Below are 20,179 nucleotides of genomic sequence, written 5' to 3'. Positions count from 1 at the left end.
CTTGCGGCCTTATTTGGACTTTTCTTTTTCAAGAAAGCTTGCGTTTTGTTTAGCTTCTTGGGGTTCGATGGGAGGTAAGTTGTCAGCTTGTTTTTCGCCGACATTTCTAATGTATCTATCCAGTCCAGCTCGTCTATTTTCTTTTTTTACCCTTTGCAGGATTTGTAACAAGTCTTCTTCCGTACATTGTACTGTGGACAACTTCTCTTTGTTTTCATGGGCCCATGAGTTTAGCATTTTTCAGCCTGCTCCCTTGATCTCTGCGGCTATCAAGTTGTAGATCTTTGGACTGTCCACAAGCAGGGTTTTCTGAATAACATCATGCTGTTAATCTCAGTCGTTGCTTTTAGGGAAAGTAGACCCAGTTTACGTCTGATCGAGGGCATTGAGAGTTGACTTGGGCAAATTTAGGACCGATCTCCATACGTGGGCTTCAAATTTATGCCAGATGTTTTTCGGGATGTTCGGCATCGCCTCTACTCTGTAAGTTAAAGTTGGAATCACCTTGGCTCTGTAGAATTGGATTGCTGGTAGAAGGGAGAAGCGGGTGAATTTTTTATCCACAGCTCGAATTTGCGATGTGAGTTTTCTTGTCTTCTCCCAAAGAGCACGCTGCATAGTATTTTGTGCTTTGGAGCTGTCCAACATCACCCCCAAGTACTTACATTCTTGTAATTTTTCGATTTGTGATCCCTCCAAGATTCATCTTAGGTTTTCTTTTCTCTTGTCAGGTTTTTATCTTAGGTTTAATGGTAACATTTTACAGTTAATAATAGTCCAGGCCAGTTTCCGGGGATGCTATTTTATTGCTTTGTGGGATGTGTCCACTCATGCCACTGGCCCACTGTGCAGGTGTTGCCGGAGCCTAGGTAACTGGTCACTTGGACTATTGCGATGCACTCCTCGAGGATACTTCAATTAACCTTATTTACAGATTCCAGGTGGCTCAAAACTGATTAGTTTCTCGACCAAGCTGTTTTCGGGAACCTGCTTTGGCATCCAGTAGAGAAGAGAATTGAGCTTAACTTTTTCTGCACCATGTTCTAATGAATCAATGGGGCTGCTCCTGCCTCCCTTAAGCATAGCATCACATGGTATACGTCAGGATGGAAGCTTTGGTCTGTGGAGGAGACCGACAATTCATCCCTATGGTTTTTCCAGACTAGAACAGATAACAGACTTTCAGTCTTGGACCTAGACTTTGGAATACATTAATATAATCTATTCATGACTGTGCACGTTGTTCTAGTTTCAGGCCAGTGTTGAAGCAGCATCTGTTCAGTTAGGTGTTATGTATGGGTTCCAGTTGAGTTTACATCAGTGAATAAACGTGATTGACTGACCAACCTACACACAATTAAAAACAATTCAGAGGCCCTGCGTTTCCCCGTTCCATCCATTTGGCTGTCAACCTGCTCCGACTGCAGCCCCTTGACACATGTGTTTCACCATGCTCCCTTCTACCCCATCCCCCGCTGGTGTCACAGCTTCCCTTTTCTTTTTACCTCTGACTGTAAAGAGTATTTTTGCAGATTGTTTTTTTGCAATGAGTATGTGTATTTTATGGTGCCAACTTCCCATCAGTGTCTTTCCTCACTGAGATGATCCTTGTTCCCACTCATGGCACTGCTGCTGTATAAGTATCCAACTTCTCCTTATCAGGCATATACATATGACTGAATGTAAGCCTCATGGTCAGGAAGGCTAACATCGAAGCATAGTTTACCGAAAAGGTGAGAGCACAATGACTGGACACTGCTCTGAGGGGTCTCTTAGAGTGGTAGATCCCTGTAGTCCTAAAGTGGTAGATCCCTGTAGTCCTAAAGGGGGAACAACAGTAGGACACACATTCGATAGAGTGCTGTCCTCAAGAAGCAAACAATGAGAACTAGCACTGCAATGTATACTGTCAGCAGAACTAGTGGCAACATGCATTTGCAGTTTCTAAATTAATGCAAATGGTATGCAGTGTTCATGACCCAAGCGAAACGTCATTGAGCAAGAACATGCACAGTGATGTTGGATACCAATCTCACTCACATAGAGAATCTCTTGTTTTTTTAAGTGGCCATAAAAAGAGAGCATGGCTCATTACAGAAAAGGATGGTACCCACTCAGGTTGCCACTGGGTAGGTACCTGGTTCCCTTCACAGTAAGGTCGTTGGTAGTAGATGGAGCCTCTAGCTGGTGGAGGCTACTGCTGGCAGAAAGGGAGGGGCAGAATCAGAAATGTATGGTGTTGAGCCTGATGCATATCTGATCCTACACCATACATGCAATCTATCCTGGGTTTTATTGAGTTTTTGGTTGAGCGAGGGAACCGTTGAGTCTTACGAAAAACCTCACGCCAGCGCATGAAGGTCCTTCTCCAGCATCTTCATTTATCATCGTCGCTAAATTAGCGCTCTCACGAACAGGATAGCAACGCTGCTCTGTAAATCGTGCCACCATCTTTGAATAATGAACTCTAGTGCTAGTGTCATTGCTTTTGCTAGCAGTATTGTAGGCCACATTAGTAAACTACCGTATTCATTGTCGTACCAATTGCAAACTGTGAATCCAAGTCTTGGATAATATGTGAAATCTAGTCATTGTGTAACCTTGCAGTGCAATATAGTTCATGAAACTGCGCAGACTCTCTGAAAAATATTCAAAGCATTTAGGAGAAATCTGTTTAGAATGTCAGTGGAAGTGGTGTGAATGTAGTGACATAAATAATTGACCAGGATATATTTAAGCAAATCAATGTTTGTATCCATCTTTTTAAGATGGAGGCTGCAGATCTCCTTCCACAATTCTCTAGCCTTGACATATTCTGGAGATGCAAGCAGCATGCCTTGAGTTGATTGGCTGATCCCTTGTGCTATCTTTCTGATGATATAGGAGTGGAATAAAGGGCTTTAATGTGTTTCTCGTTGAGCGATGGAACCGTTGAGTCTCCACCCACCCCAACCTCTCACCCCTATTTCTCCCCCCACTCTTTGTCCCACACTTTTACTACTAGAACTGCCCTGGCCTAGTATGCTAGTTATTGCTGTTAGTTCATTCGGAATCTTCAAGGCCCAAGAATGACAATGATATCCCCTTGTTTCCCTTCCCGCCTTGAAGCGCATTGAATCACTTCACTTGTGTATAAGTGCTTTAAAAATAAAGAATCACAGTTAAAATTACAAAAAGGATACTGGCAGGAGCTCAATAAGATGGACCTTCATGCAGAGAAAACCTGTGCTCTGCGCTCTTTGATAGCACTAATACTCCACAGATCTTGGTGAATCAGGGTTGTGCCCAAGTACTTCACAAAGTAGGGCCTCGGCACTTTGACCTGTTTATGCTCTGACAGCCATCGTCCATAATTCACTGCTTTGATGTAGTTTTGTTTGCTTACATGGGCATACATTGTGTTGCTCCCAGATAATTGCACAGCTGAGGTTAGAATGTACCTGTCTAGACTGTATATGGCATCCCTTACAACTGTTCTGTATATGTACGGCAGGGGCTGCACTGGCCACCACCCATGGCTCTAATGTATAGAACTCCCAAACTGCTGCATGTGCAGAGCACCACATCGCCACCCCCATCCCTGCCGTACCTACCAATATCCCCAGACTTAGTGAATCCTAATTCTCACACCTGAGTGCAGGCTAGATAGACTCTGCTGAATGCGTATGACCCCCTAAAATGGAGGATGTGAGAAACCCCAATACCACAGCCTTAGACTGTAATATACAACACCAGTCACTGCTGCAATACTGCCCTCACAACCTACCTCAGTGCAACTCAGCAACAATCTTGCTACGCCACGCCAGTTTGGAGAACGCCACTGACCCAACCTTACACTTGCACGCCACAACAGACCGACAATCCACATCCAAATGGCATTGCATCCAGACACCAGGCCCTGATCTATGGGGCATCTTTGGGCATGTGTATGGGGCTACAAAGCCATGCCAAAGGCAGGTGTGCGGTGTGCGAATCAATGCCGAGATTGACTTGAAATCGCTTCAAAGCAATCATAAGATGGCTGGTGGTATTTAAGCCAACAATAGTTTTTAACCACCTTTACGTCATTAACAAAGAACATGTAGGTGTCCAGCAGAAAAATTGAGAGCTCCTACAAGAAGCACGTTTTTCGTAAAATGTGCAGGTCTTGAATGGCCATGAACATAGAAAGAGGCCCATCGTCTGCACATGAATGCCATTTCCGTAACACAGCCTCCGCACTTCTACCCCAAATGTCCCCCATCCACCTCCTTCCTACTGCACCCACCGATTAAAGCTCCTCTACTACCCCTGCACCCCATAAGCCTACCCCGGGGTACGTAATTTATCTACAGCGCTCTGTTGCTTTCCAGAAATGTTCGAAAGGTACATTTGCTATTTCATTAAGATAAATTGTAAGATTTTAAATAATGTGCTACTGTTACCCTATGAAGAACATATCCGGGTTATATATATATTTTTTGTTTTGTTGCCTGGCTAATAAATCGGTCATGCATTATCCATCACAAACTTATCAACATGCATCATCCAAAAAACAGCAAAATACTAACATCGGATGGCTTGTATTCATCTTGGGTCAGTGACAGAAGCTGCAAAAATCAAAGCAGGAGAAGGTATTAGTAAGCAAGCCAGAAGACATACAGGTGACAGAATCATAATTAAGCAACACAAATCACCAGCCAGACTCTTATAATTGACTGCAAATCACCCAAAAAACCCTTCAGGTGTCAAGAGAGCACATCTTAGAGAAAACAATAGTGTGAACTATTTCTTTAGTCGGTTTTCCCGAAATGGCATTGGCAAAAAACACAGGCGGCAGGCAAGATCCGCGGAGCGTTATATAAGCAGTCCGTGGCCAGCACCTCTTTCCTCAGACTTCGCTGGAAGTAATTTACAGCCCAGCAACGCGGGGAAATAAAATGGCGCGGGGAGCAGCTGCTGCGCCAGTGTTAATGTGCTCGTTAAAGCGGGCATATCTATGAGGCATCTTGCAAGTCGCACATAAACACCAGCGCATATGGATTGGATTCCGAACACGTTCTCTTCCCCTGCAGGGCGCCTTCAGGAGGCCCTGCACAGGGATCTGTCATCTGTGCGACTCATTTTCCGGCCAATCAAGGCGCATCAGAGAACCAACAAGTCGAAGGTTGGATGGAATACGGCCATCCTTGGTGGACACATTTGCAAAGGAGCAATTGAACCAACTCAGTAGGTTGATGCACGTGTGGCGGACATACGCTTACCTTGTGATTGGCAGCTCCATATCCAAGCATTACTATCGCAGCCCGTTATCATTACGAGGGTGACAGCTATTGACTCTGTCAACTTTAACTCGTGTTATGAAGCTGCTGGAAACAATCTCAGTGGTTTGAGTGCATGTGGCAACGACGCGTGAATAACTTGCAAGTCACAGGTTCACATTCTGTGCGAGGATGGCCAAACTCTTTTCCTCATAAGGTCAGTAATATAAGCACCATTAGGTTGGTATATAAAAAAAGGACACCAATATGTAAGCAGCCAGAGGCAATTCAGTTAGTGGCGTGAACTTTAATGATCCATTGCGTATTCAGTGATCTACTGTATTCAATTAGAATTTTCTTCACTTATCGGAGGAGTTAAGAATTAAAGAATGGGACTGGTACACAGTAACAGTGAGAATATATGCAAGTCTTTTCTTGAACACTGATACTATGTACTCAGCAGCTTTGGACTCAAAGGTGCCCCTGCAGGTGTAGGTGCAATTTCTCTATGGCTTTCTGTCCCGAGAAATACAATCAGGGCCGAATTTAGGGCAGGGCCGCATGGGTGACTGCCCAGGGCATACAAAATTTAGGAGACTAGAGGTTATTGACCTATATTTTTGTCTTGGACCTTACTGCAACAGCCCTCTTAGAAACACTGCCCACAATATAGTATTCGATGTGCAGAAGGTCCCTTGTTTTTCCACTGCTCAACCAGCTATTGACCATACGCGCATGTCTTTTTTTCAATTAAATTTCGACATACTACAAGGGAATTTGTATCAAAAAGGATATCACAATTTTATTTTCATATAAAAATATATATAGCAGCTTCATTTCACTTCTAAAAACATACATATTTCATTGTTTAAGACAGTTTTTTTCATTTTTTCTTATCATTTTGTAGATTGTTGCATATACAAATAATTAGCTTTCTAATTCAAAAAACATTTTCAATAGTACATCTCACAAAGGCAATTCATTTTGGGTCTAATGTGTTCTTGCTTTTAATCACACATTGGGGTACTCAATCACGGTTTTTGTTATTGTGGAGAACCGTCTATTAGTATCCCCATTATTTTACACTGATGGTTCACCAATCATCCATTCTTTCATTCCTCAAACCAAACATACCCGACATGTTTCATTCCTCATTACCAACTGACATACTAACAGGAAATTCTTCAGGGGAAGAAAAACACACTAGATAGAAAACATTCTTTATATATGAATTGTTCCTTATTCTTGGTTTTCACCGGACTTTAAAATCTCCTTTCTTATCCCTTTCACTTATAGCTATAGGTCAATTTCTGGATGATGTTCTGTGGAAACACAAGGAATACAGAGGGCTCTTATAATGTAGTATAATTCATACATTTTAAACATTTTTAATTACATTTCTAGATGGGTAGAGTCGACCCTATCATATGTCTCCTTTTCTTCACTGATACATCCTCTTTATACTTGTAAGTACACGCTGTCACGTATATCACGTGCTCAACAATGATGTCTCTCCCTTGTTATGGAGTTCTCTTTCCGTATCCTTTTTTTAGGAAGCTATTATGCCTAGATGCTGTTTACTTAGGCAAAATGCATGGTACGATTACCTGTGAAGGGGATGGTTTTCCCAATTCGAATAGCTATTGGTTCTATTACAGCTGGATTGGTTATTCGTTTCTGTATGGATATTCTGGGTTCAGCATTGAGCATTCCCTTCCCTATATTCAAAATACATAGAGGTAGAAAAATATTTCATTAGGTTTGAGTCCCAGCCATCTATTGGCTTGTATTTAGTTCTCGATTTCTCAAAATACAATATTACCTTATTCCACGTCTATCCTCATTTATGGGTTTTGCGACCTTCAAACCCAAAAGATGGAAATCTGTTCCACTTCTGGAGACTATTTGTCAGGGTCTCGATTAACGGCTTCAGACAGGAAGCTTGTAGGTGGCTCAACCAATTCCAGCTGAATTTCCGACTTGGGTCCCCTGTGAGGTTTAATACCTTAGACATTTGTCATTTGAAGGGGCTGGGTATTTTGTCTCCCGTGTGCTACAGCGTTTAATCCCAAAATGTGGGTCTTTCCAAATGTGGGAGGGATGTAGTCTCTTCTTACCCAGGGCACCATAGACACCCCTCCTTGCCAGCTTGGGGGAGTCTTTCAAGGTCTCCCCTCAGCTCTGGCATGGTGGGAGAACGCGTGGCCGGCGCCCTATTGAAATTAAATGTGCCCAGTTTTGGGGGCACATTTAGCATTCGCATCGGCACCTATTGAAAAATGTGGCAACCCCCCCGCCACATGACCAAGGGCTGGCGGGTCGGGGGATTGCACCACATTTTTGTTTTGCCTCCCGGGGCACTGTGGTTGCTGCGGTCGGCCCTGACTACAATGTTTATGTCCAAACTCAACTTCAATATCTAATGTCATAATCGGATTCAATGTATTTTAGTTGGAACTATCCAAAACCACAGCCCCAGAATGCATTATTTTATCAATGTAAACTAGGGACAGAAAGCGGGATATCAAAGCGATACTAGTCATATGATCAGTTTTGGGCGATAGGACCTGGAAAGAAAGACACACTATCTTTTCTACGTGCGCACAACTTCACTTGAGTGTTGCCCTTTAGCTACTGTCAACCAGGTGGGTTGCTCCACCAGAGGTGAGAGGGCAGTTTACTTTCCTGGCATGCCTGTAGGTGACAGTGGGTGTTAGCAAACATCCAGTGCAGCACAATGTCAGTTACCGTGTCTTGTACTGTGACAACAACTTAAACCTCAATTTTTCGCTCAACTGAAGTTATTTCTATGGGACTAATTATGAGGCTGCTGCAAGTGGTGAAACCTCTCTGCCTAACTACGAGTTTTGTTACTGAACAACTTTTTCCAACTGCTTTTGTTTGGAGGTAAATATCTCTACACAAAAGCAATATTGCATGTGATAATTAGCGGGTCCCATAAATAACACATGCAGTAATTACTACGGGACTCCGAAATGGGAAATAAGAGAAAGGCCTTTATGACTTGGAATCATGCAGACTTTTCTGGGCAGCGGTAATTACTGCATGCAGCAACAGTAAATGTGAGCACAGACATGAGAGATGTCATTGGTTTATTTGCTTCTTCTCTTTAGCACACACAACTCCTTAAATCCCTTTAATGCAGTCCTCCGGGTGTGAATTAAGGTCCATCCCCAGAGACTTTTTTTCCTGTATTACTCAACTGAAAGTAGATTTGCTTATTGGATTTTGAGCCATTTTACTTTAAATCTTATTTGGGTTTCCATCTTGTAGACAGAGCACAACATCATAAGTGCTTCTGAATCACAAGATACACTCACGCATTGCAAGTCAATGCGAGAGTCTCATCTTTCCTCCGCAAAGCAACATAATTGGCACTATATGATAATGTGGAAGGAGATACTCTTTCAAATATAAGAGTTCCTTGAGGCATACTTAATGTAGCAGAGGAAGCGGGATTGGTTCTAGAGAAATCTCATTAACCAAAGGTGTTGACCTCTTTTTATTAGATAAGTATTACAAATTGCACAAGATAGTACATTCATTTTCAAAAGCATAGAGATTTCCTCTGCAGTTTGACTGAATCAAGCGTAAGCCTGCAGTGGCTTCATTTTAAGAAAATCAAGGGGGTAGCAGGAGTGACATTATGTACTTCTTGACCCCTTCGCTAAATGACAACAAACTGAGGATCATCACACACCCGTTGACATAGCTGACAGTGATGGGCATTTTTGTCTTACTTTTCTCTTCTTTCTTTCTCACTCTGAGGTGCAGCTCACCCCACCGTGATGGTCCTCACAAGCATCATTGCCTATCTCTGGGACAGGCAAGGATGTGATCAATCATTGCCTTGTGTAGGCAACAGTTCTTCATAATTACATAGTCTTATTTTTTAAAGTCTACATTTTGTTTGACTTATATGGATTGACCTATTTTTTACTTTTTTCATTATGGTGGGTCCCTATGTCATCCCATCCCACCATACATGCTCTTCCAGTCCACACCTCCCACCCTGTACTCCTCTACCCTCTACACACACACACACACACACACACGCACGCACGCACGCACACACACACACACACACACACACACACACAAACACACATATGACAAAAATGACTTACCCCGTAATCATCTTTCTGTGGCTTGTATCTGTTTAGAATCACATACTATGCATAAGCTGACACCCAGGGGCTGCTGTGGAGTATTACATCTTGTGTTGTTTTTTTTATTCGAAAAGGGTGATGAAAGGAGCAATCCTGTAACACTAACATTAATCTATATGTACAGATACCCATGCTCCTTCACGCGTCAATATGCCCAGATTGTTGTTTTTCTGTCCTTAGTATCGTGAGCAGGCGTACTATGTTTTACTTTTTTTATTTTTAAATGTGCCTTTTGCTCCCTTGCGGGAATGATGTGTGGGCACATGTGATTCTAAGCAGATACTAGGCCTCAGAAAGACGATTGAAGGTTTAGTAATATTTGTCTTCTGGGCCTTGTGAACCTGCTTAGATTCACATGCTATGTATTTATTTTATTATATGTGAATTTCTGTTCAGCACTGGTCCTACTCAGGGTTTCAGAGCACTTTACAGGTTCAAAGGTTGAACAGGTGGGAGGAGAAACAGTAGTTACAGGATAGGATATGATGATTAAGATAGACAGGTGCTAGGAGCGGAGGTGAGGGACTGGATTATGTGTGGGGCAACAGGTATGGTTTAGACACTTTTTTGGGAAGTGCTGATGGAGGATGCTGAGCGAATATGAAGTAGTAGGGAGTTCCATGCTCCGGGTGCCCACTGTGTAAATGTTTGCTTTTGTGTACATGTTAGTTTGGTGAGTGGAATGTGTAGAGGATGCTGGCTCACTTGTCTGATGTTTGTGTGGATTTGAGTTTGTCATGAAGGTAAGATGTGTTTTGAGTTGTATGGCTTTGAATACAATTCAGAGACCGTTGAAGGTAATTCTCTGAGGTACAGGAAATGAGAGTAGCTGGGCGAGAGCTGGGGTGATGTGTGAATGTTTGGGTAGGTGGAGGATGAGTTTGGCTGCTGCATTTCCTATGGCTTGTAGGGGGTCAAGGGTGATATAGGGAAGTCCAGTCAGGAGAGCATTACCGTAGTCCAGCTTGGGCAGAATAAGTGCTTGTACTGTGGTGAGGGAGATGTCAGCAGTATGAAAGTGCCTGATCTTGCATAGGAGGTGTAGTCATAGATTGCATGCTTTGGTGTCAGCAGCTATTTGGTGGGTGAAGGAAAGGTGGTGGCCATGGTAAAGCCAAGGGATTTCAAAAGTGTGGATTGGGATATGTGTCAGTTGTCTGTGGTGAATCATTGGATCCTGAGTTTGAGGTAGGGTTTATGTGTGAGGGCAGATGAGGAGGTATTCCATTTTGGAAAGGTTGAACTTTCGAAAGTAAATGGTCATGCAGGTGGTGATGGTGGAGAGAGAGCCTTTGAGGGTGTGGAGTTGTGAAGGCATTGGTCTTTAGAAATATATTTGCACGTCATCTGCATATCAGTGGAACATATGTTGTGCTTGCTAAGGGTCTGTCCAAGGGATTCAACATATAGTTTGAAGAGAAGTGAAGAGACAGAGGAACCTGGTGGGACCTCGTACTTGACTTTGGTGGTGTTGGAATGGTAAGTAGGCATGGGGACAAAGTAAGTTATGTCGGTAAGGAAAGAAGGGAACCAGTCATGGATGGTGCCTAATAGTTTCATTCTGTGGGATAGGGTGTTGAGCAGAATGGTGTGTGTTCTATGGTGTGGAAGGATGCTGTGAGGTCGAGGAGTAGGAGTAGGGCCCAGTGTCCATTGTCTGTGATGTTGTGGAGGCCATCAAGGATGTGACAGGTAGCATTCTTGGTGCTGTGTCGAAGTCAAAAACCTGATTGGAAGGAGTAGAAGAGGTTGTTTGTGGTGATAATTTGTTGCATTTGGGCTGTGAAAAGCATTCCATGATTCCGGCAAGCTATTGCAAGATAGTGATGGGAAGGCAGTTTTTGGGAAGCGTGGGGTCAAGAGATGTTTTTTTGAGCAGGGGGACATTTGCCCAGTTTTGCCAGCAAAGGGGATAGTCCCATGTGAGCGACAGTAGGTCATGATTTTCAGCCTGTGAAGAGTGATGGTAGTGATGCAATTGGATGTAGCTTAATGTGCATATGCATCATGTAGGAACTGCACATGTTTTGTCACAAATGGTGCTAAGAGTGTCTCTATTGATGGGGACGAAGGTGTCTGATGTGTTGGAATGTTTGGGAGTGGAAGAGTAGAGTGGAGGTCTTGTCTGATGTTGTGTATTTTATATTTGAAATAGTCCATGAGTAATTTGCATACAGAGGTGGATGGGGATGTGGAGTTGTGGATGGTGATTTGGGGAGGGACTTATCAATGTTGAACATGTTCTGTGTACGATTGGTGGCAGATTGGAGTTGTTAGATATAGTGGGTTGCTTTGTCCTTGTGTATGGCTCTGCATAGATTGGTAAACTGTACTGAAGAAGGGGTATCAGGTAATATCCCCACCAAAAATATAGCCATACATATGGTCATCGGGAATGGCCATAGGCGATATTTTTGGTGGGGATAATTTATGGGGTAAATGGATGGGGGGGTTGCGGAAGTGTCCCCTGCTCCTTTTTAAAATATATGGGGGTTGCGGGGTGTCCCCCGCAGGTTCCATGGGGTAATATCGCCGCAAAAATATGGCGAAATATTTGTATGGCGATATTCTTGCTGCGATATTATCACAAGGAACTGAAGAAGGTGGTGGGAGAACAGAGGGAACAGTTGCAAATTAATGTGTTAAGACTGCTTGACGCACAATCTGTTTGAGTCTGAGCATCTACATAGTAGAGTTGTATAAATGTGTGTACAGAGCTCTATTTTGCTGCTTACAGCTTATTTCTAATGGAACATTCACAATAAAAGCGAGGGTTTCCCCTGTACTACATATTGATGTGATTTTAGTGTGAAGTGTTTTATTAGAGAGTGCGTAACACTGTTGTATGCATTTGATGATTCGTCTTGCAATAGTTTCTTGTGTCACTAGGGCTCCTTCTCTTCCTGTTGCTAATGAAACAAAGAATTGGTCTGTTTTCCTGACATCTTTTGTTTCATTAAGGTAGTACCTGACGACGCTTTGTACCTCAAGTTAAGTATTAAGTGCCATCTCCACCTTGTTTTTACGATTTTGGAAGAAAGCTGGTAGTTCTATGGACTGACTGACATGCAATTTTGAGATATACTTGGGGTGAAAATATGGGGTTTGTTGTTCAAACCACTTTCCTCTTGTGTATGAACACGAACGCTTCTGATATCTGACATGTTTCACACCTGTACTTCACATATCCTTTATATGATTGTGATTGCAATTAGGAATGCAAACCTATAAGTAAGGTCTTTAATAGGAGTCTTATGCATAGGTTCAAAGAGTGGACACATAAGTTTGCTTAACACAACGTTAACATCGCAGCCTGATGGCATATGCCCCATGGGTGGGTAAATGTGTTTACCGCTTGCATAAACAGTTTGATAACTGGAATTTTCCACTAAGACACCTTTGTGTTGAGATGCAGTGTATGCTGACGAAGCAGCGAAATGCACTTCAAGTGAATTAAATACTAGTCCTGAGCCTTGTCGGGAGAGAAGGTACATAAGGATGTTAGTTGCAGTGCAGTCAATAGGACTGATGTTATCCTTGGAACCACATATGGCAAACCATTTCCATTTGTTGAAATAGCAATATCGGGTGTTGGGTTTTTGCGCCTCCTTTAGGATTTCCATACAACGTGTTGATAGATTTAAATGACAACATTCTACCACTTCAGCAGCTAAGCTGCTAAGTTTATCCAATGAGGTGTTGAGCGTATGATCTATTGATCCTGCTGTGTTAGCTGGTTTTGTGCCTCTGTCAGTTTGCTTGGTGGGCAAAGTGACATGTTTAGCAGATGGGAGTACCATGGGTGTCTGCCCACATTGAAGCAATAAGTATCATTGTTACATGCTCCTGGTGCAAATTATTTACTATTGTGCACAATAGTGGTGTCGGGGAGAAAGCATATGCAAAAATACCTGACCAATGCATCCATAGTGCATTGCCTAAAGCCCCCTCTTGTGGGTAACCGGATGCAAAGCTTTGGCATTTGCATTTTCTGCATTTGCAAAAAGATTGTTTGTCGGATGACCCCGGATGACTGTGCAAACATCTGTTTGAGTGTAATGATGTTTAAATCCCACTTATGTTCCTGGCCTAACCGTCTGCTTAAACCGTCAGTAAGAGTGTTGTGCTCGCCTGGAACATGTGCTTCTATGTGGATTAGTCTTTTGATGCACCAGTGACAACATATTCTGAGCGAGTTGGGACAACTCTATTGAGTCTGTTTCGTATCGATCGCTTGCTGATATAAACATTGTCTGTTGTGTTGTCTGTGATGATGAGAACACTTTTGTTTAATAGGTTTGTCTGAAAAGACTTTAACACCCTCTTTACTGCTACAAATACTAGCACATGCATGTGTCTATTATCTAGTTGCACTGACCACTTTCCTTGTGTGGTGAAGTGCAGGTAATGCACACCCCATCCTGTCATGGATGTGCCTGTTGTGATGGCTATCTAAAAAGGTGGATTGAGAAAAGGTCTCTGCTTTATTATGTTTTCTGTTGCTCACCACTTGAGGGATCTTACTATTTTATCTGAGGCAACTACCCGATCATCCCACTCGCCTGTAGCTTGAACCCACTGGTATGCTAAGCATTGCTGGAACAGGCCCATATTGAGTCTTTCATAAAGGTCTGTGAGGTTGCAAGATGCCACCATGTGTAATAACCTCCTCATGGTCCTAACTGTTATCTGACAGCTGGCAAAGTAACATGGCATAGCACTAGCAAGGCTTGCACCCTTTCTTCAGAAGGGTATGCCATGGCCAGTTTTGAGTCCAGAATTGGCCAAAAACCTCTTGTTTTGCTTTGGTTTTTTTTCTTGATTTGTTTCTTTTTGTTGACTGAAAAGCCCAATTTGCGTAGATTGACCAGTTTCGTGTGCAACTGACATTATTGTGTACTTCCCCTCGTTATTAGTCAGTTGTCCAGATAATGGTAGACTGGAATTCCTTTGCATTACAGGTGAGCTGCCACTACCATGAGGTGCTGCAATCGCAAAAGGAGGTTCCTTGAATTAGAAACACCTCTAATAAAGCTTGAACCATAGTTACCTTTAAGTACCTGGAAAAATGTAAATATGAAAGTAGGCATCTTTAATGTCTAGCATTGCCATATAATTCACTTTTTGGAGGACTGTGATAACCTTTGTAGTGTGGTAATTCTGATTTTTGTGGATTGACCATATGTTTGTCGGTCTTACGTCGAAAACTGGTATTTTTGTCTTGTCTTTTTTGGGTAATACGAAGTATAGCAAATGCATTCCCTTGTCATCCTGGTTTTCAGGGGCTTCCTGGAGGGCTCTCTTTACTAGTAAATTCTGAACTTCCTCTTGGAGTAGCAGGAGGTATTCTGGTGGTAGGTTTACATGCCTCGGTAGATGATTGTGTGGATTTTGTTGGATTTCAATACAATAACCACATTCTACTGTGCACAGAACCTAATTATCAGAAGTTATTCCCTCCTTTATGTTTGTGAAGAATGTTATTCGCACCTTTACTGGGGAAACATGGCAGGGAACTTGTACTGGTGAGTCACTGCTTTGTGGCCAAGGCTGCTGCTCTGGGAGATTGGTCTCTTCCACGTTTAAAAAGGCAATGGCCTTTAGATGTGGCTGTCTGCTGCAATACACAAACCAGTGATGGGCGTGCATGTTGCCTGCACTTTTCTTTGATTAGACTCTTGTGTCTGAAAATGTTTTTGACCTGAGGAGGAACCCCTTCACAGAAATAGCTTGATTGACATTTGTCCAAGACTTGTAATGCTCTTATGTTCTTTCTAGGCTTTTTCAAGCACGTCATCAACTGCTGTCCCAAAAGGTTTGGTTTCTTCTATTGGCATATCGAGCAACGTGGCTTGAGTTTCTGGTCTGTAACCTGAACCCTGCAACCATTTAGGGAGTTCTCTATAACCGTGTTGGCGGATAGTTTTACACTACTCATGGCTTGAAACAAGTGTTCCGGTACTTCCTTAAGGTAGTCGCCCAATTGGTCACACTGCTGCCAGTTGAATCTAGCCATAAGTGCAGTGGCAATTGTTATCCGCACCTGATATATAGAGGATATGGACAACACCCTCCTGAGAGCATACTTTGTTTGCTCTTTTTGTCTGGGGGCTATTCCTGGGTCAATAGAGAGTTACTGCCCTTTTTACAAGTGGTTGTAACCACTACCAGTTCGGAGATAGCTGACTTTTGATGTACAAAGGGTCTATAGGTGCTGATTCATATTTTCTGTCAGCCCGTGGGTTGATGGCCTTAGTTAGCACATGGTAGTGGAAAGAAGGGCTATTTCTTTTGTTTATGGCTTTTAATAAGGGGCTGTACTAGACCAGCCAGCCTTTTCTCTTGCAGTGTATCTTCAAGAAAGTCAGTGTCCCCTTCTAACTAATTTGTTTCAATGCCAAATGTTTGTGTTGCTCTGCACAACAGATCATTATAACGACACTGATGACCTGTGGGCGAGGATGTTACTGGTGGATCTTCCACACTGGGGATGGAACTGGGAACTGGGTAGTCCTCCAGTTCCATTGCCTTATCATCATAAATAGCTACACCTCCCTCTGAATAATCATATTGTTCTAGCAAATTTACCTCATGCTGTTCTTTGTATTTTATGCTTTTTACTTGCACCACTTTCTATCAGAACCCCCTGTGTTCTCTCGATGGGGTGATTTCAGTCAAATCCATAAAGGATGTGACTTCATCCATTATTTCCTGGAATCTCTGTTTGGCCCATGCACTTGAATCTACTTAACCTTTCTTTTGCATTACCTTAAATGAACTCCCCCACACTCCCACAGTTACTGATCAGGCTGTTGAGTGATGCTTGTGTGTTTTTTCTATTGTTGCTTTGAATGAGTTGAAGTTTTCAACTTCAACACTTTCTAAGAGGAATGTGTTGTATGGGCTTGTGTCAATTTTTGTGCACATTGTGTGTCTTTTTTTCGTGGTCAATTTAAATCAGTGTGTGTCGCTTTCTTGGTTTGGTTTGAAAAAGGTGGTATTGTGGGCGAAAGAAGTGAAGAGCTAACAACAGTATCAGCCTCATGTGACAATGGAGATGACAGTTGCACCAGTGTTAGCTACGCCCCCAACAGTCTCACATGTTATCCATTATGATGACAAACGGAAGTATAAACTGAGAAGGGTGAAGTAGCCATTAGCCATTAGCTAAATACTAAGAGCCATGTAGTTATTGGTAAGAGTAGGATAGATGACGTGACACAAGTAAGGCGGCCTGTAGTTGGATTTATATGTAGGGAATACTTAAATGATGGCATGTACACACATGCAAAGCACACTTAAACATGTGTAACAGACATAGAGAGCACATAGACATGACAACTATTTGCACATAGGCACAAAGAATATTAGCACATAGACATGATGAATATTTGCTCGCAGACACGAAGAACATGTAAGGGCCGAAGGCACAATATATGGCGGAAAATGACCCACAGTACCGCCATTACCAAATTTAGCTAGTACTTCAACCTGACATAAAATCACTTAAAAAACAAGTTACAAGCCTCACAGTGCTCGGTCGTGCCCTAGACATCAAGGTCGGAGAGTGGTGGGGAGTGCTGCTTAGCAAGCTGAAGCCACGCCAGATAATATTTACCATGGCATAAAGCATACAATTAGTAAAGATAATTATTTTCAGTTAGTAGCAGTGAGAATCACACATATCCTGGAGGGCCAGGTGCAGGCAACCACTGAGCCAAGTGATAATCTATAACAAATTAATACGCAGCGTCTCGAGTGGCTGCCGAAAGGAAGCCCATGCACATCAACGCAGTAGAAAATCCAATAAATAAATGAATTTGAGTTCTGAACAGTGGTCCTCAACCATATGATCCCAACAATGATCATTCATTCCTGGCTGATTTTTCCCACCACCTTCAGACACAGGGGCAGCGCACCAAGGCCAAAGACAAGACTGACCATGAGAGATTCAGTCCTGGAAATGAGTGAGGGAGTATTTTCTTTAATTAGATCATAGTTGTTCGCTCATCCCTGCTTCCTCACCGCGCAACTTGACACCACATGAGGATGGCCAAGGTCGATGAGGTAAAAGCTGGCCAATGACTGTGTGTTCCTCTTATTGACTAGAGTAGTACAGCGCCAGCCAATAAGTTGCTGAATTAAAATGTATCAGTTGTAACAGGATTTACCTTGGAGGAGCTATTAGAAATAGAAGAACCAGTTATTATGCGGTTCTCCTATAGATAACGGTATATCCTATACTCTACAATCCAATCCAGGACTAGAATAGAAGTGTTATGATAATAGCTAACAGTGGTGTCATTTATGACGAGGTAGTGATATAAAACGTTATTGTTCCTGTTGCTATTTTGAGATTGTATTTCAAACACTCTCCCAGCGTTTGTTTTTTAATAAAGCTGGGTTTTCTTGTGCACCTGGTGTTGCTCCATTATTTAGTATCTTTCTCTTATTGGTAACACAGACAAGACTGCTTAAGAGAGATGGCAGCCCTAAAGGAGGAGACCTTCCCCACAAGACCCTGCTACATATTATCACACAAAGCTTGGTCCCTAACAATAGGTTCTTCAGGTTTAATATTAGGATTCTCAAGCTCTCTAAGTATTTTAAAAAAGTTCTTTAGGGCAAGATCCAGCAGAGCTAATACACAAATCAAAGCGTTTCTTCTGATGAACTGCTGTGAGAGAACTCTCTTTGTCTACAGTGAGAGGAAACTTTTGCCAGAGTCTATATGCCTTATTTTTACAGGCACACAGGTCTTGTAAACTTTGATTAAGCCAGGACTGCAAGTTAATTTCTGAAATTATAGATTTACACACTCTCAGGGGCGTGATACTGTCAAGGGCTGTAGATAAGCTCTGATAGTAAAACCTCCAAGACGAGAAGAGCAAGAAGTCATCAAATAGTCAGGAAGCTCCACAAATGGAGCAAGAAGGGGTGTCATAACCTTCTGTAAACTGCGTTTATCCACCAGGACCCTATGTGGATAAACGTGCTGTTGTAACTGAGGAAAGGGTAGGGTAGAAAGGATAATGGAATGATCAGACCATGGACATAAATGAGTTTCTAGGTGGCTCACAGAGATGCCCAATGTACACAACCAGTTAGAAAATAGCCATCCTTACTGTGTAGGAGCAGAGATAGCCTGATCAAATCCAAGACCTTCAAGGGCACTACTAACATAAGTAGCAGTACAATCCTGAATGATGTGGAACCATAAATTAAAATCACCTAAAATTATAATCTTGGAGGTTGGTTTCACAAATGAATGTAGCAATATAAGAAATTGATCTTCGAAGGATGGTATATTGTGCTGTGGTTTATAAAATATGAAGAAACTGTAGGAGGTACAGGAGTAAACCAGACGTGTGACAAGTAGTAGCTTCACTCCTTCCGGGACGTCAATACTAGCTTGGTAAATATGTAGGGATTTTCACAAAATCATAGTATCACCCCTCCCCTCACACCAGCGGCTATATTCATATTAATGACATGATAGTCAGCATGCACAGCGAGAGTCAAGTCTGGGCTAGAGGCATCTGACCGCCAAGTCTCGCTTCTGAAGGCAATATCAATATTATTGTCCTGTATATAACCTACAACCTCAATAGCGGGTTTGACCCACAAATGCGTATTGAGAAAAACACAGAAAAGTTAAGTGGACAACTCAGGGGGCAAAGTACCTAAAGAATTCCTGTTGTGACTAGTGCTGCTTATATTATCCATCGACAAATGTGTAGACTCTTGATTTGAGACTAACTCAGAAAGAGGGTTGTCAAAAGAATCCCTCAATGAGTTACCGATATCCATGTGCAGTGAGCCCAGGGAAGGATGTATAGGCTTATCGCACGGTGTATTCACATAAGACAAACTTGAAATCACAGATTTATCAGCACTATCAGGTGTAACTGGGATGCAAGTGCTCAAAATGAAGCTAATATCTGCGACCCTACCCGTGGTGACATTAGAAGTGCATGTTAGGATGTTCTGTTCTATTTGAATAGTAGTAATGCAAGACAGAGAGGAAGTATCAGGGACCTCATTATGTCCATGATGCCATTCATCGTTAGGTGCAACCATGAGAATGAACAAATATCCACTTTGAGGCATGGCACCTTGCAGAATAGTTGATTTATGAAAACAACATGGAAATTGAAAAGACTAAACGAGGTAAAGAGTTCAGGAGTATGCTTCAAATATAAAAAAGGAAGGAAAAGGCAAGGCGGGTGATGAGCGTCCATTGATGGAGAAAATGTCACTAAAAGTGAAAAGGTTTTGAAAGGCATGAGGGACACAGTCCACTGGAAAGACATAGACGCGCCACCAAAGGATTCAGAAGCCATTTTGGATGTTCTCATCTACTTATAGAAGCCCACAAATCTAAAAAAGACTATATCCACAGAGGTGGTTGCCTCTGAGGAAAGGCTTCATATTTGCTCTGAAAGCAGCAAAGTCACATGTACTGGCTTTGAGTAAAATAATAGCGCAACAAACTGCTTTAGAGAATGAGTTTCAGGCTGCACACATAACAAGCATGCATCTATCGCATACAATACTCTTGAGAGTGGAGGAGTGTATGGAATGGTAAGAGAAGTTTGATAAGTTATAGGCAGAAATTGCAGAACAGTTTAGAGAGATGTCCAGAAGGAAGTCAATAACGGTAAATGTGTCGTAGTTGTAGTCTGGTGGGGCTCTGAGAGAGGCAGTGCAGCTGCATTTCAGAAAGGGGGGACAACTACCCATTGTGGT

At 42.5% G+C, this 20,179-nt stretch overlaps 1 protein-coding gene across 8 annotated transcripts in view; it reads right to left on the bottom strand.

Moving 5' to 3' along the window:
• Positions 1–20,179, bottom strand: part of PIEZO2 (piezo type mechanosensitive ion channel component 2) — a 1,512,892-nt gene that overhangs the window by 432,306 nt on the left and 1,060,407 nt on the right. For 7 of the 8 annotated variants that reach the window (XM_069613375.1, XM_069613368.1, XM_069613370.1 and 4 more), the window contains exon 10: positions 4,551–4,589. The exons of the other annotated variant lie outside the window; for it this stretch is intronic. In XM_069613375.1, the coding sequence (XP_069469476.1) occupies positions 4,551–4,589 (39 nt within the window). The remainder of the gene's footprint in view (positions 1–4,550; positions 4,590–20,179) is intronic. 8 annotated transcript variants of the gene reach the window in all.

The sequence above is a fragment of the Ambystoma mexicanum genome, chromosome 5p, assembly GCF_040938575.1.
Source record: "Ambystoma mexicanum isolate Mex_15411 chromosome 5p, UKY_AmexF1_1, whole genome shotgun sequence".
NCBI lineage: Eukaryota > Metazoa > Chordata > Amphibia > Caudata > Ambystomatidae > Ambystoma > Ambystoma mexicanum.
Note: the sequence above shows the minus strand (reverse complement) of the source record. Positions and strands in the feature narration are given on the sequence as shown.